At 34.6% G+C, this 17,894-nt stretch overlaps 1 protein-coding gene across 2 annotated transcripts in view; it reads right to left on the bottom strand.

The window, feature by feature from the left end:
• The window catches only part of MBIP (MAP3K12 binding inhibitory protein 1), a 35,296-nt gene extending 23,976 nt beyond the window's left edge, over positions 1-11,320 (bottom strand). For both annotated transcript variants that reach the window (XM_029239538.1, XM_029239537.1), the window contains exons 1-6: positions 11,116-11,320; positions 7,366-7,485; positions 5,414-5,638; positions 5,229-5,325; positions 2,696-2,761; positions 2,303-2,455 (exon numbers count right to left, since the gene is read on the bottom strand). In XM_029239538.1, the coding sequence (XP_029095371.1) occupies positions 2,303-2,455; positions 2,696-2,761; positions 5,229-5,325; positions 5,414-5,638; positions 7,366-7,485; positions 11,116-11,244 (790 nt within the window). In that variant the 5' untranslated portion in view covers positions 11,245-11,320. The remainder of the gene's footprint in view (positions 1-2,302; positions 2,456-2,695; positions 2,762-5,228; positions 5,326-5,413; positions 5,639-7,365; positions 7,486-11,115) is intronic.
• Between the last annotated feature and the right edge of the window lie 6,574 nt (positions 11,321-17,894).

Here is a 17,894-nt window from a genome sequence, read left to right on the forward strand (position 1 = left end):
ACAATAAATGCTGGAGAGGGTGTGGAGAAAAGGGAACCCTCTTGCACTGTTGGTGGGAATGTAGACTGATACAGCCACTATGGAGAACAGTACGCAGGTTCCTTTAAAATACCATAATTCTTAACTAACAAACTTTCTAGGCAGGGGTATGGTAAAATTAAGGTTACTCAAATTTCAAGATTATGATTATATCCCAAATCCTTCCATTTCTTAGCACCTCCAATGTAAACATTCTGGTCTAGACCACCATCACCTCTCCCTGGATTATCACAACCTCCAAACTGGTCTTCTTGTTTCTGCCTTGCACACATAAAGTCTGTTCGCAACACAGCTGCCAGCAACCCTTTTGAAATGCAATTCAGATAGTGTTAGTTCTCTGCTCAAAACCTTCCAACACCTTCACATTTCACTCAGATTAAAAACCAAAGCCTTTACAATAGTCTACAAGATCCTATACAATTTGGATATTCTCCCCACATTCATACCATTTCAGCCATTTTTCTGTTATTCAACTAGGCCAAGTACTCTTACAACTTTAGCACTTGTGATTCTCTCTACCTCTGTATTCACAAGGCTTGCACTTGCCAACTTCAGGTCTTGGCTCAAAAGTTACCATATCGGTAAGGCCTTCTCTGACCACACTTTAAAAAATACCAGTACTACCACTTCCCCCTACCTAGCACTCCCTCCCTATCTTTTTTCCCTTATTTTTCTCCAAACCATTACTACCCCCTGACATTCTGTGTATTTTGCTTATTTACTGCCTGTTTCTCCACTCTAATGTAAGCTCTTAGAGGGCAGAATTTTATGTTTTGTTCATTGGATATGGCTGTGCAGGTTGTACACTACACAAACCTAGGAAGCATCAGTGCATAGACTGAACAGGTGCTCAATATTTACTGAATGAACAAATACATGATTAAACAATCGTTATGCAATTAAAGAATATGGATAAATTTTCATATCAAAAGTATCAACTTGTTAAATATAAAAACTCTAGAAATATGGGGGGATTTTTTGGAGAATTTTTAAAGTTTAGGATCTTGGTTGTTCTTGCTTTCGAATAAAGTAAAATGAATAACTTACTCACCTGACTTAGCTCTTGCTGCTCCCTTTACCTAGAACATCCTCTGCCTCACCTCCCTACCTTTCAAGAACCATTTCAAGCTTCACTGGGTCAACAAAGCACTGCCTGAATCTCTTCACATGGAGGCTCCTTGTGCCCCACCATACCCTTCCCTCACAGCCCCTTTAACATCCCCCTTTGCTATTAATCTTTCTCCCAAACAGATTATAAAGTCCTTGACGCCAGAAACTGTGACTACATCTCAGTGTCCCTCCTGTCTAAAACAGTGCTTGGTGTGTAGTAGGCATTCAACAGATACTTTTCAAAATTAACTACTTGACACTATTAGATTTAATAAACCAGTCAATCCTGTTATACAGTTTGTATTGTACATGCATCTAGTTCTGAGAAAGGGAGTTAATTTTAATGCTAATCTCTTACTATCCTCAAAGATTTACTCGTTCTCTTATCATCTTCTCCCTTCATCCACACATACACCAGATAGACTGGACTCAGAAATTCCCTGAACCATATTTTATGCCTCTGTGCTTTTTGCAGATATTTAGAAGATAGAATCAACAGGATCTGGTTACTAAATCAGGAGGGAGACTGAGGCTTTGCAGCCAGTTAAGATCTAAGTTTGATTTCTAGTTGCCACTTACTACCTTGGGCATGCTGCTCTGAAAACTTCAGTTCCTTTATCTGACAATGATTACAGCACCAACATCTCACAAGGGTGCTATTAAATAGTGAGTTGATATATGTATAATACTTTCAGAGTGACTGGCACTTAGGATTTAGTCAGTCACTTAATAAATGTTAGTCCCCAATGGCACTTATTTATTTATATGCTTATCCTCACTGGAAGATCTTAAAGAGCCAGGGTTACACTTATTAATACTTTTTACCAGCACAGTGGGGGATACGAGTGAGAGATGGTCATGGTTATGAAATTAATGGCAGGAAAAAAACTACATTAGTTTTCAGCTATGACTTTAATAAACTGAGAGAGTCAGGATATTGTTGAGAAGTGTAAGAGGAGGAAGAAGGGCGTAAACACATGAACTGTAAATTCCTTGAAAGCAGGGACTATGCTTTCTTCATTTTTGTACCAATCAGAATAATGTTTTTCGTACATGACAGCTGCTCAATGAAAACCTGCTGACTAAGTGAATCGGAATTTCTTTAACCACTTGCAAAGATACATTACAGGACACTGCCCAGCACTCTGCTTACCTGTCTGCAATCGCAAGTGAGCCTCAATGTTTTGTAGTCGTTCTTCTACAGCCTGATTACCACAATCGCGGAGCATGCTGTTAGGTTTATGACCTGACCCTTGAATTCCTTCAGGTCTAGTCTGTGGTCCATACGTATTCACAACTCTAGAAACTAAATTAAGAAACTTTTGAGCCTATTAAATTTACATTTCAAAAATCAGAAAGTCTCTCTCCTTAACAGTATTTGATGTTCTTTTCATAACCAAAAACCCAAGTACAAAGAAAGGCAAGAGTTTTTGATTTGTTTTAAAATAAATAAAATTTAGATAGGAAAGTGATTTCTATTCCATTTTGCTTATAATCTAGAATAAGTTTCTGACAGTGATGAAGATATTATATAATGGATACTTACCTTTTACATGACTTTTAAACCCAGGGTAAGGAGTAAAAATGGCATCAGTTCTCGCACAACTATTTTCTAAGGAGAATACAGATGAGTATAAGTTTAAATATATTCTTAACTTCAAATGTATGATATTTTGATAACCCTTCAGTAATGCATATTAACATATTACTCATAATCAGAGAATATCATTTTAAATAACAGTAATTAAATTACTATCATGCACAGGATAAAATTTAGTGATCTTTACTCTCTAAAACTTATATCTAATGTTACCTATTTCCAGATTTATATATAGAAAAGTCCTCAACATTTGGTGGCATAATTTAATTTTTAATGAATACCAATATCCCTAAAAACCATCTGGGCCTTTGGAGAAAATAATTTATATATTATAGAGAGTTAAAATTTCTAAGCTAAAGAGACATAGAAATAAACAAAACTCAGTATTTTTACTAAAATATCTTTTTAAAAAATACAGCATTTTTGATATTACTGATCATATTAGTGAACATGTAATATAAAGTATTATGCCTTTAACACATTTTTATTTCAGAACGCCACACAAAAAAGACCTTGAAACCTACAACACATACTTTTATACTTTTCCTAGATTTCCAGTGCTCATCTAAAAAAAATCCCTGATCACAAAAGCTATCTATCTCTTTCCAGACTGCCCCTTTCAAAAAACGCAATTTTAAAAATGATACCATGTGAAATTTCGTTCCAAATTTTTTCTAAGCTGAAAAGTATAGTTTCTTTCAAGTTATATATCAACAAATAAATCATAAACCAAGGGAGAAAGTTGGAATGATATTAACATAATATATAAACAATTCAAATATTATAAAATAATCTTTAAAATGACATTAAGTAAAACCATGCATTGCAGTAAATTTCCTAAGACTCCCCTTAATTATTTTGTAATAAAAATGGATGGTAAAAGATAATGAAGGAAAATTCTTTTTTTCCCTAGGGAATTTGATTTTTTTAAAAAACCCATTGTTTATAATTCGGTCAATTGAGAGGTATTAAAAGGAACACACTAACACGTTACAATACATCTGAATTTTTTCAGTCTAAGTTTCCTTAAGATAGTTCTGCTGACACATCAACTGTGAATAAAATTCCAAACCCACTTATCTTTTATATATAGATACTAGAGTCATTTTCTTTTTCTTTTCTTTTTGAAACACCTGAAAATATGTTTAAATGGCCATCACCTCTCCATTCTCTTTCTACCATTTCATGGGGCTAAGGGTTAAAAAAAGAAGCTATCATCCATTCCAGAACTAAATTCCAAATATATAGATTAACTGACCCATTAGAGAAAAATTCAGCATGGTGTGAAGATAGTGAATGTGTAAGTGCTAGTCACTCTCCACAGCAATTCTTCCCAACACTGTTTGGAGCCAGCAAGGGATTGAATGGGCTAAGGAATCCTGCTGAGCATTTCAATTCTTGTCAATTTCTATCCCCTGGTGGTTTATAATAATAGAGTTAGCAGGGAGAACAGAGGAATAACATTAGTGATACATGTGCTTGCTCCTTCAACAAACGCTTTCTCATGGGTAGCTTGCAGTTGGATTGTAGTACCTGAGATTTTGCCACTGCTGAACCTGTTCTGAAAAGCTAACAGTAAAATATACCAAATCTAGAGATACGTATGTATAATGTTAATAGTAGAAAAGGCTGCATTTAGGACCCACCTTGAGCCTGTATTATTTCATTATTAAGAGAATCAGTGTACCAGTGTGATACGAGTCAATTCTAGGTTCATCTGAAAATTGTGTTCATAATAATCAGCCACAAGATATTAGAGGCAACAAGAAAAATGTTCATTCCAATTAGGAACTCTTCTCCATAATTTTTTCTAAGAACTACTTGTTCTGATTATTACTATGATGCCTGACTGTGATCTATGCTAGTGCTTTGCAATTTTGTATTCTGCAGCATACCTGCAGATCTGTAAATATACTATAAAATCATGTGGAGAGGAAAGGAGAATCTGATGAAAAACAGCAAATGTATGCACTATGAGAGAAAGGAAAAAAGCATAAGACACCATAGTCTTGTTGACAAATTGGTTTTATCGTGACATAAAACATTTCAAACAGCTAAGGAGTAGTGAGAAAACTGCTCCCTCTTGAGGAGTATTAACTTTACTAAGTTCACTTCATGTATTAATATCATAATTTCATAAATACCTTTAGAGACTTGAAATTTATATAGCTTAGACCTTCTTACTAGTGAGACTGAGACACCCTACCACCCACGCTTTATCTTCATTTCCTGAAGGAACTTTAAAACAATCTTTACACCTGTGGTAAACATTTGCCTTTTTACGTTAGCATTTATTTGATTTTTGGATAACCAAGATGAAAACCGTTTTGTATTATTAAACAGAAGGAAATACTGCTGTCTTAGTTTCCAGATAAACCTGTGAAATAATTAAAAACTGTGTTCTTAATGTTATTCATTTTAAAAAACAAATGAAAGATCATTAAAATCCTACAAAAATTAACTTCTTCTAGGTAGTTACCTTGATTACAATCAATAACATTGCAAAATTCCCTGACGTTGTTTTCATTGATTTCAGCTTGCTTTCTTTCAATAAATGCAGATATTCGTCTGTCAATCTACAAACAATAAGCATGTGTGTCTTAATTCAAACACAGTAAGATTAAAAAAAATACTCCACCCACCCCCCAAAACCCAACTTCTTACTTCTGCTTTTCCAGCCTTTATTTGAACTACTTCTGGATCAAAATGGATCTGTGTCTTTTTCACATCTCCCAAATCACAATCTTTGTGCTTTTCTTCCTCCTGTAGGTCTCCAATGGGAAATTTGGCATTTACTTCATTCTTGTTCCCTGTTTCTGTTTTTCCTATTTCTTCAACAACAGTTGTATTCTCCTCTTTAATCAGAGGCTGAAGTTTTGCTAAAAAAGGCTGAGAACACAATTCCATCTGCTGAGGTTCAAACTGATCAAAATTAATCACATATTTACCATATTTATATAAATTTCTGCTAAGTAAAGGCAATATTCAATATCAATTAACTAAATTTAAAAGGTTGGCACATCATACATAGATCTGAGCACATGTAAGTGTTTGTGCTGTCCTCTGCTATTGTGACCAATATCATTTGCTATAAATCTGTTTAAAAAAAAAAAAAAAAAGGAAAGAAAAAGAAAACCTGAGGAAATTTAAAATTTTCTTTGAGGGAATCATTCTGTCACTCATCTTTTATTTTGTGCCAAATCAAAGCCTCAGCCTCTGGCACCAATGCCACTTAATTAACATGTCATTCAAATGCCTCCTCAGAATACTAAGGCTTAGTATTTTTCCTCCTTAACACGAGAGCCAGTGCTCTCACTCAGCAAAGCCCTGTATTATCACTATATCACTGGAGATTCTCCACTTGAAACTGCAGTTGGCCGAAGTAAATGAGAGAGCATAGACATGAAATATATAGGTGTTATGCTGAGTGAACACTCAAGCTTCTCCTGACATGGCAAGATATCTTCTTGGGTCATGAAATTAAATTTTTAAAAAGAAAACGAACAAGAGCCATAGCTGAAAAGAGGTAGATGCCTATCACCATACTAGAGGGGGAAAAAACCCTGTTGTATAATGTAAATTATACTACCCATTCCCCCCGCCCAGACCCATCCACAATTAGGCCTCAATTGAGTCCTATAGCTCATTGCTTCTGCCCTTTAAAACTAGGGTTAACTACTACTTTTAACATGAAACAGAGTTAAAATTTCCCATAAAGTCACTGAATAGAGGACTGAAAATTAAATGTCTACTCCATTAATCAAAACATACCAACACTTGTCAGTGTTCCAATTATTTTTTCATACCGACAATTTTGCTTCCATTATTTGCTATACCAAATACTCTTCTGAATCCTTGTAACATCTTAATAGAAGTAAACTTTTCGACACTTCATATTTTATACTTTGATTAGAGATAAACTGCAAACTTCCATCAATTGTAACTGCAAAGATGTTCAATTGGAAACTAGCAAGGTCATAATACTGTTATTGAACTGAAATACTAAAAAATATAACAATACTATTATAAATTAACAATTCAGTGTTGACTTAATATAAAGGATGAATTATTTCAAACTCAAGAAAAAGACGATAAAATAGTGACTGGCTACTTACTAATATGAGACATTAATGTCACAGAAATTACTTTCTTTTTAAAAACTATGCTGAAACTGTTTAATTGCAATAGACACTCCAGGATGTGTCAAGCTGGGATAATGCCACTTCTTGAACCACTGAAAGCACTCCATGAGCCTCCAAACTCACCCAAGGCATGGAATCATTATCATAGCATGACACACACCTGCCGTGTCTTATTGCTTAATTATAACCTACCATAGATGCAACTGTATTGAATTTTCAGTGCAAGTCTAGAATTGAATAGAACTGCATTTTCAATCTTCACATCCACATCAGCCTATTGGGCTATATTCCTGTAATTGTCCTGATCACTATGTAAATTAACAGATTTGGATCCAATCTGGCCGAAGTAACCTTTTATTAATACCACTATTAATACAGTGTTAAGATAGAACTAACAAATACTACAGCTTACAATTTAACTACAATTAATTTCTAGTCTCAATATCGAGTTAACATTTTTAACACGAAATTTACCTGTAAATATAAAACGTGTTGTTCAAGTGCACTAAAGAGCAAAGCAGGCTGGAATGCCGAGAGGCTCTGGAGCTTGTTCCAATCGATTGTAATTTTCACCACATCATCTCTGATGTTAAGCTTCAAAGGGGCAAACCAGCAACATCACAAAAAATTACAAGATTAAGCTGTACAAATGGGATTGTCCAAAAATAAGATTTCTATAGAATAACACACCATTTAGCTCAAAGTTTTCAAGTTTTCAATCAGACATAAAAATGCTCTACACCTAGTTACCACTTTAAAAAGCCAAAAAATGTGAAATTTTCACAAAAAAATAGAATGACACCTCACTCTAATTCTGTTCTTGGGTCTGTGTAATGGGACCATCTTTTTCGATAATTCATTGTCTAAAAAACTTTGGATAGGGGTCAAAATAGTCTTGTCCTACTCAGAATCCTACTGCTTCTAGCTCAGAGAATTAAACAGAGGGGGCAGGTACCTTTATAAAAGTTCTGATATACACATTTCTTTTTGTTAAATATGCACATAAATACATAACTGAAACATATCATTCCTCTGATGTCTTCTGAATCACATTTTTATTGTTTTCAATTTTAACCAATTTTAAAATCAATTCATACATTTATATTCATACATATTATAAAGTCTAGTGATACACAGCAATGTGTTTATCTACTTCAAATAAAAATTAAACTATTATTTAGCTGCGGAAATCTGAAATTGAAAAACAAATACTTTTCCACAATAGTGAAATAAATGGCCAGAGACTGGATGGAAAGGCCAGACTTACTGCTAAACAGTATCTTCTAGTAAAGTATGAGGGCTCATTGTATGAAAATTTCTTATAAATTGGCTATCCATGACCTATTACAATAATAGTATATACAGAAACTACCAAGAACCTGAATATAAAATTAATATCAAAATGAGTGAAGATTTTAGAGGGAAAGCCTCCATCTCTAGTCTTTCGAGTGAATAAAAGTGAATCACCGTAAACTTTTCTAGGGACACGTGTTTATAAGGATATACTACATCGCAGAATCAAGTTATTATTTTTTCAAAAATCATTTATTTAAAATTAGTCATGTTTTCTACAAAATAAAGACAAGTGTTACATTAGTTCAAATACAGATCTTATAAATTATGATTGTAATAAAACAAAAAGATAAACCAATGTACATAGAACCGAAAAGATCCAAAGTTCCCAAAAAAGGCACTATATGAATGAACGCTATATGACAGAAGTTTACCACCCTTTGACCAGAAATATTTAAAGTCCATATTAGACAAGTGTAAACAAATAAGTTTTGTGTAGGCTGCACTGGCAAAAACTGGTTTACATTATTTTAACTAAGGTTTTATATTAAGATAACCACATTAATCTTAATTTACTTTATTTAATGCCTATAAAGATTTCCTTAGACAACAACTTATGCATGGAAGTAAACTATTACCATACTGTTACAGTTCTCAAGGGATCTAGAGTCTATTATAACAAAGTTATGAATACAGTTTGGGGATAATGCAGGCAAATCCTCAACCAAAGCAAAGCATCAAATTTTCTAGAGAAAATAATAACTTATAGAAATTAAATTTAATGTTTGGATCATATTCTCATTTCAATTCAGCAGAATTATGTAAGCTCTCAAGTGCAGTTAAAGATATTTGGTCTTTTAAGAAAATCACATAATAATGTCACAAATTAACTTTAAAACTATCCCAATACATCCAACTATTATTCAACAAATTCCCTGTTAGTAATATGAATTCTATTTATTTTTACACTGTAGAACTTGTAAACCATTCACTCAAAAATGTATTAGTCTGCCATTAATATGGCCTATTTAAAATATGTATTTCAGTAAAAAACTTTATTAAATTAATATGAAAATCCAAGCTAACAATAAATATTTCTTCAGCTTGGTAAAATGGACCAACCAGAGGTAAGCAATAAAGTTAAAATTACAAAATTGGAAATCTGAGATAAAAAATACTTTTTAAAGATTCAACTTTATGTTTCCTATCGAGAAGAGCTAATAACACGATACTATACAGAATGAAGTAGGCATTTTACAACATACCTTTTAAAAAATTCCTTAAACTTGTTTTGAATGGAAATAGTGATTTCCACCAAGGGCAATTTTATAAGTATAGTACTCGGGCTTTAATTCTTTAAACAATACATCTCGAAATACAGAGAGTATTACCAAGTTGGCTAGCATTTAATTGATGAGATGATCTTATTTTTTGACACTTGTATAAATGGTCTTTTCACTCTGTCATGAAAACTCACCAAATATTTACTCTAAACATTTTTGACAGGTGACATAAGTAAATTTTAATCACATCTCTACTTTTACCTACAGAATATCTGAATGTTTAAAAATTTTAAATGAGTTTTAAAAATTCAGTATACAAACTATTTCAAAAAGAAATGTTTAAATTATTTCTTAATGTTATTTTTAAAAAGTATCTCATCAGTGGGGGGAAAAAACTTGCGTAAACTATAGATGAGTATAAACTTTTTTCATCTTGATATTAGGATATTAAAAAAAAACCTTAAAGTTCCAATGTCCACGCCATAGAAAGTTCTCAAACTTTTAAACCATTTACAGGTCTTGAGTCTTGAGACTGAAATAATATGTCCCCAAGTCTTAAAAAAAAAAGTTTAAGTCCTTGACAAACAAGTGAGTTTAAAACTTTTAGCCGACTCTATTAATAATCGTTCCATTAAACTAAACTGAATGTTTAACTTAGAGTAATGCTCTTTTTAAGTTAGAACAAATATTAGGATTTTAAAAAATATTTAAATAACGTTTTAAGAGACTGATTCTCCATTCACCCAAGGCTTTTAAAAATAATTTTCACAAATCAAACGCTCTATTTTCATAAAGTAAGTTACCATTATCTTCAACATAAATGCCTAATTCCGCCTGAGATTAAAAAAATCTGTTTTTTAAAAGCAGACAAACATTTTCAAGTTGTTTCTCATTTAAAATTTGCTTTGCACTTTACATCATGAAACTAAATAGTGACTTGAGTGTAAGGAGTACCTTTATTTAAACCCGATTTTATTATGACATTTCTACAAAAGCTATTTATCAGCCAGTTAAACTAGTTAATAGCTAAATTATTAAACAACAGTTGTGATACAAGCAGTATCGACCATGGATAACTCAGCCAACTTTACGCTATGAGTAGTTTAGATTAATTCCTTTTCTCTTCCTCCCCGTTTTAAAGGGGAAGAGATGCAAGCAACGGCCAGAAGGAAAAAAGAAATAAACAAAAGCAAATGACTCATAAGAGGAAATCACCCAAAAAAGGCGGAGAGCGAGCTTTTCCAGAAATCGCAGGCCGTTCTAACCTATCAATTTCTATAATGAATGAACTGGAAGTAAAAGGAGCCTGAGCGCCAGACGCCTCCCAAACCCTCAGAGAAGCTTCTCCGCATCCATTCTCTCCAAGCCTGTTCATCTCCGAGCCGGGTTTTCACTTACACTAGCCTCACTCACTCTTGGGGGGAACAGTTGCAAGGAAATCTAGCCTGCAACCGGCCGTGAACTAACCCGCGCGGCCATCCTCACTCAGACCGCAGACGGCTGGGCCCGGGCTCCTCCCCCGGCCTCGGCTACTCGCGCCGGGTCCCACACCCGGCAGGCCTCCGCTGCCCCCTGCCTCCGCTCGAGGAAAAAAGGGGGGAGGGGCTAGACGGTTCCCAGACCCCTACTCCCACAGACCACCACTCACTTGTCCAGCCAGGGTATGCAAGGAGCGAAAGACTGCGCAGACCACCTCTTGTGAGAGGCTGGGGCTGCAGCTCCGCTCTAGGCTCCTGTCACCGATGGTCGGGCGACTAAGCTCAGCGGCAGTAGCCATGACACTTTCGTAGGCCGCCCCCGCCAGCACCGAAGAGCCCTCACAACCCACCCCACCCTCCCCTGCTTTGGTCGCTGCGCGATGATGTAAAAGCACTGCGTCTCTTTTAGAGCGGGGCTTTGAGCACCCGCCCCCTCTATGTGACTGACAAGCACGTGCACCAATCAGGTGCAGCTACAGGGTTCCGCAGAGGACCCTGAGCGGATGACTGCGAACCTGCGTGAGGCTAGCTACAGTATTTCAGATAACAATTGGAGTCGTTATCTAATGAGGGTTAGCTTCTTCAACCCTCATTAGTTAGTTAACATCGCTAATTTAACATAAATTAGTTATCATAACTAATTTTTCATGCGAGGAAGAGGACATAAAACAAGAAAAAACTTTTATGCCTCATTTACCATCAAGGGAATGATATTAATTACTTTAAATCTGCAAAATACTTCTGTCAGGTTTTAAAACTCGTAAATCAGTTGCTATTCCCTGTGTACTACGGTAGAGACGCTCATCCTAAAACTGTTTCAAAGAAGGGAAACACTGTCAATATGATTCTAACAGGAATTTAACTAAGTAAGCAATCGCATGCAACACAATCTTTGAAATTAGAGATCAATCCAAATTGAACTTTGACAAAGTATTACTTATCAGATAACTTTGGTAAAAGATATTTGAAAGACTTCGTAGTATTTACAGAGTCTAACATTAAAAATTTTGTTGTGCAATTGAAAAGTTTAGAAAGTTTTTAGTGTTAAACTTTATTCCAAAACACTTGAAAAAAATAAATATCATCAGTTTAGAGATGAGGGATTTAAAATTCTTAATTCCAGTAGTCTAATGCTCTTACAGTAAAAGAAGCAGAGGTGGAAACTTGCACAATGTGTATTCAGTTTTAGAGTACGCTGAATGAAAGGGGGTGGAATAAGGCATCAAGGAACTGGGATTAAGGGCAGTAGGGATAAAAGAACGCCTTTGACCTGCCTCTAGGGAGCCTGTTAATTAGGCTTTCATTTCCAAAGATCACCAGGCGACAGGATCTTGAGTAATCTTGTCTGCTCCCTTGTTCACAGCAGGATATACAGTTTATAATCCAGCCTATGTCTAGAGATGTCCATAGAAAGATTTCACAATATCTAATCCCAAATTGAGCAACCTTCTCCTTCAAGCCACTCATCCCCATATTTAACCTAAATTCATGATTCTTTGCAACGTTAGCAATTTTCTTTGCCTCTGGTTCTCTTGTTAGAGAATAATTCTAATGGGGTAGCTAAAAGTTTTTGTTTTGTAACATATTAGCAACTAGTTTCAGATTATTTGTTTTCATCTAGGTGTGAGGTTTGTTTTTGTTTTTTTTTTTCAAATATTCAGGCCAGTGGTATGAGACACATTTGGGAACTTGCTTTGTATATTATAAGAATACCATCTTTAATAAGGTACTGCTCATTCTTTCCTTTGCCATCACTGATTTTGAAATTTCAAGTTTTACTTGTTCCCTTGAACATCTAATATAGAATTAATTGATGGCCATTTGATCTCTACATAAATTCTCTATGAGATTCTGTTTCAATATGCAGACTTCCACTTATAGTATTGCTTACTTAGCTAATACTTGCAATTTAACTCTTTTGTGCATTATTTCTTCTTTCCAGGGACTTTTCTTACTCCTTCCTGATGCCTATTACCTTCATTTTGGAACTTATTTAAATAGAAGAGTTTGTAGGCTGAAAAGATGTGGATTTCCTTGGGCTAACTTTAAATAGAAACATATAGAAAATAATGTGTAACAAAAATATGATGAAAGCTCTGAAATTTAGAGAGTAAAGGAAATAATTTACCCTTTATAGAAAACTAATTACAGTTTATAAAGTGGGTTGCTGAAAAATCTTCTGCCTGGTGGAAATAATTCAAACTGTTGGTCTTGGCATTAGCAAGAGAATTAGAAAAACTGTCCTGAAAGTTCATCCTAAGAATCACTTGGGAGGATAAATGAAATCCAGGCTATCTACCTTATCAACAAAAATGTCCTTTATGAAGAGCTTTCAAGGTACAACCCTATTAAATAAACCAGTGCCCAGCAAAGTGCCTGAGATATATGTGCTCAATAGATGGTATAATACACCTTTTATCTAATGTAGAAAAGGATGGTATAATAACACCTTTTATCTAATGTAGAAAAGGAAAAGTTTAATTTGCCTTCTCTGGCTCCCCATCACCTGATGGATAAGCCCAAGTTCCTTAGAATGGCATCTAAGGCTCTTCTCATGATCTGGCCTTTGCCTAAATTTCCAGCCCCATTTTCTGCCACAAACCATCTGGTGCTTAATGCTCTCAAAACTGCTTTTACTTCTTCAAAGCTTTACTATTTTTTTTGCCTCCATGTTTTTATTTGTGCCCCTGCCTCCTATCTGATTGGAAAACTCCTATTCCTCCTTCAAAAACTCCAGTTCAGAAATCTCTGGGAAGTTTTTCCTCATACTCCTTGTCATAAAGACCTTGTCTTCTCTGCTAAACAACTCCTACAACTCATGTATGCTTCCATTATTGTACTTATCACATTGATACTGAAATTTACTTGACTACGAATCTGTCTCCCCACTGAGCTATGAGAATTTATATGTATCATGTTTGTATACTTAAGGCTTAGCATAGTTTCTGGCACAGAGTAATTGCTCAGTATATGCTTGTGGAGCTGAATTTATTTGCCTAAGTCGAACAGATTTGTAAAATGGAAAAAAAAAAAAAGAAGTTCCTACACTTGAGGGGAAATTGTAACATGTAGTAAGAATGCTACAAACAATTCATTTCAAACAATGAAGCATGTCCGTTTATTCTCCTCTGGAACAGCAAATTCAAAGTGCTCAAATTTTTCTTAATGAATAAATACAGCTAGTCTCCATAACCTTCTCACGAATGATATCCATACAAATTAATTGTACCTACTATATGCCAGACACTCTGACCATGTTGAAGGTACAAAGATGAATCAGGCAAGGATATTTCTCAAAAAGCTCCAGTTCTCATGGGTGAGGCATATATGTAAACAAACATCTATGATATAATGTGACAATGATCATATTAGAGATATGTATAAAGCAATACAACCTATTAGTTCCTTTGGGGAGGTGTTTGGATTCAGTGTCAGGAAAAACTCTAAACACTTGATGTAAAACATTGATTTTGAGGCTCAAATGATGAGTACAAATTCTTAATTAAGATAAAACAGGAGCAGGAACTTGAACATGCATTGATGTGTTTAGGGAGGATCATTGGATAGAGAAGTATGGTGAAGCCAGCATTTCCCAAAGTTTGCTCTGCTGAATACCAGTTCTGTAAGATGCTTCTTCCAACAGAAGTTTCCACAATCAAAGAAGTTGGAGTAAAACTGACTAATTGTGTTGCCATGTCGTGCAACGGATCACAACATTCCACTTTCTATTAGCAAGGAGCTCAGTACTACAATCAAGTCCAAGGACACAATAAACCAGTTTCAAAATCCCAGCTTTGAGGATTGGTTTATTGGGACTTCCCATACTGATTTGTGATTCATTCAAGGTTTAGAAAACATACCTGTTACTTGAACAGAGAAAAATTTTAAATAAATTATTACTTATGATAAGTTGTTGATTAACTGAAAAGATAACAAGAAAACAATAATCTATCACAGTGTTAGCAAATTCAGGAAGCAGCTAACCCCTCTAGGGCTGCGGGAACAAAGGGAAGAGTTTGGAATTTTTAAAATTCAGGAGCTTAGAGGAACATGGAGTCCCTCAGAGAAGGGGGTGCTGCCCAGCTTGGATTGGTGACTTAAGCGGGGGCATGATGAGGCTGATTTTGCAAGTTTTTAAAACTGAAAATAGAGCATCCAACCACTGTAGAACAATATAATGTAGTCTAATATACATATAATTGGAACCTCTAAAGGAGAATAGAGAAAGATTGGGGCAGAAGAAACATTTCAAAAGATGATGACTGAGAAATTTCCAAATATAGTGAAAGCATCAAACCACAGATCCAGGAAACCCAGAGAACTCCAATATTATATACTGCTGTGTAACAAATTACCCTGAAATTTAGTGGCTTAAAGCAACAAATATTTCTTATCACCAAGTTTCTGTGGGTGAGAAATTCAGGAGTGACTTTGCGTGGTAGTTCTGTCACCCACTGTGGAGAAAAGCAGTGAGAGAGAAGCCACAGGGCCTTTTAGGACTAGTCTCTCAAGTCACACATTGTCATTTCCATCTGATTCTACTTGTTAGTAGCAAGTTACTATGTCTGGCCCACACCCAGGAGATGGGAAATTAGGTTCTATATCTCCATTTCAAATATGAAGGAGAAATAAAGATTTTTTTAAAGGTAAACAAAACGAAGATTATTCATTACCAGCAGACCTGCACTATAAGAAATGTTAAAGGAAGTTTTTCAGGCAAAAGGACTGACATCAGAAAGAAACTGGTATCTACACAACAAAATGAAGATCTTACAAAATGATTAAGTGATATATGAGACATTTTTTCTTATTTTTATTTGTTCTAAAGATAATTAACTGTCTAAAGTAGAAATCGTGGCAAATTATTGTGGGTTTATAGCACATATAAAGGAATGTGTGACAAAAATAGCACAAAAATTGTGAGGGAGGAATTGTAAGTATTCAGTTGTAAGGTTTTTACATGCACATGAAGCAGTGTAATATTTGAAGGTAGACTGTGATAAGTTAAAGATGTAAATTATAAGCTCTAGGGTAACTACTAAAATATTTTTTTAAAGTATAAATAATAAGCTAATAATGGAGATATGAAGGAATCATAAAAATATTTAATTCAAAGTCAGGAAAAGAAGAAGAAACAAAAAAGAGATGGGGCAAAGAGAAAATAACAAGGTAATAGATTTTAATCCAACCATATCAATAATTAAATTAAATGTGAATGATCTAAACACAGATTTAAAGATTGATTAAAAATTAATATCTAACTATGTGCTGACTAAAGGAAACCCACTTTAAATATAAAGCTTAAAAGTTAAAAGATGGAAAAAATATATACTATGCAAGTACCAATAAAAATAAAGCCAGAATGACTATTTTAATATCAGACAGTGGATATCACAAGAGCAGTATGTAATGTTAAAAGGGACAGTTCACCAAAAAGACTTAACAGCATTGTTTGTGCACCAAAAGCAGATCTTGAAAATATTTGAGGCAAAAACTGATAGAACTTAAAGGAAAAAGAAACAAAACCACAATTATGTTTGGAGACTTCAACACCATTCTCAGTAATTGGTAGAAAAAGTAGAAAAACAGTACCTAAATTGCTAATTTTAGTAGAAAATAGACCAACTACAAGGAAAATGGCTCATTCAAGGGTACAAAGGCATGTTTTACATTTCTTCTCCCATTTTATTATAGTTGTTAATCACCTCATTTATTTTTATAAATGCTCACCTTATATTAAAAATATTTTTCTTTGGAAAATCATGTAAATCAAGCTTTACAGTATCAACCCCACTTTTCCCCTTTGATTTGTATTTTAATTTCAGAGGTAGTTAGTCTACATTTCTAATTCATTTTCACAAGTCAGTAGCTCCTAATATTTGAGATTTAGGTTTCCTAATAGATGTACAAAATCTATCTAAAGAAAACTATAAGAGGACTTCCCTGGTGGTACAGTGGTTAAGAAGCTGCCTGCCAATGCAGGGGACACGGGATCGAGCCCTGGTCTGGGAAGATCCCACATGCTGTGGAGCAACTAAGCTTGTGTGCCACAACTACTAAGCCTGCACTCTAGAGCCTGTGAGCTACAACTACTGAGCCCATGTGCCACAACTACTGAAGTCCGAGTGCCGTGCTCCGCAACAAGAGAAGCCCACGCACTGCAATGAAGAGTAGTCCCTGCTCAATGCAACTAGAGAAAGCCCATGCGCAGCAGTGAAGACCCAACACAACCAAAAATAAATAAATGTATAAAAAAGAAAACTATAAGACACTTCTGAGAAACACAAAGTAGACTTGAACAAACTGAAAGACCTCCCACATTCTTGGCTAAGAATTAAATATCATAAAGTTGATAGTTCTCCCCATATTAATGTATAAGGTTAATATAATTTGAATAAAAATATCAAAAAATATGTTTTTCTGGAGCTGCAAAGTTTATTTTAAAGTTAATATGGAAAAATAAACAAACAAGAATAGTCAGGAAAATCTACATATGTTATATCTTCCCACAAATAATGATTATTATTTAGCCTTGAACCATCCATTATGTTTAAAACCAAAAAAATGAAAAAATGTATTTTATATTAACCCATATATTCATCATTTCTGGTGCCCTTCATTCCTTTGGGTAGATCCAAATTTCCATCTGGTCTCATTTCCCCTTTGCTTGAAGAGCTTCATTTAACTCTTTTTGTAGTGAAGATCTGTTGGTAATGACTTCTCTTAGTTTTTACTTTTCTGAAAAATTATTTTGATTTCAATTTTTAATATATTTGCTGGGTAAAGAAATCTGCTCTCTTTGTCTTTCAGTACTTTAAGGATGTGTCTCCATTATCTTTTGGCTTGCATAGTTTGAGAAGTCTGCTGTAATTCCTAGCCTTGTTCCTCTGTATATATATGTGTGTATGTGTTAACTCTGGCTGCTTTTAACATTTTTCTCTTTATTGTT

This window comes from Monodon monoceros, unplaced genomic scaffold (genome assembly GCF_005190385.1).
Source record: "Monodon monoceros isolate NGI ecotype Baffin Bay Population unplaced genomic scaffold, NGI_Narwhal_1 Super_Scaffold_21, whole genome shotgun sequence".
Classification (NCBI taxonomy): Eukaryota; Metazoa; Chordata; class Mammalia; order Artiodactyla; family Monodontidae; genus Monodon; species Monodon monoceros.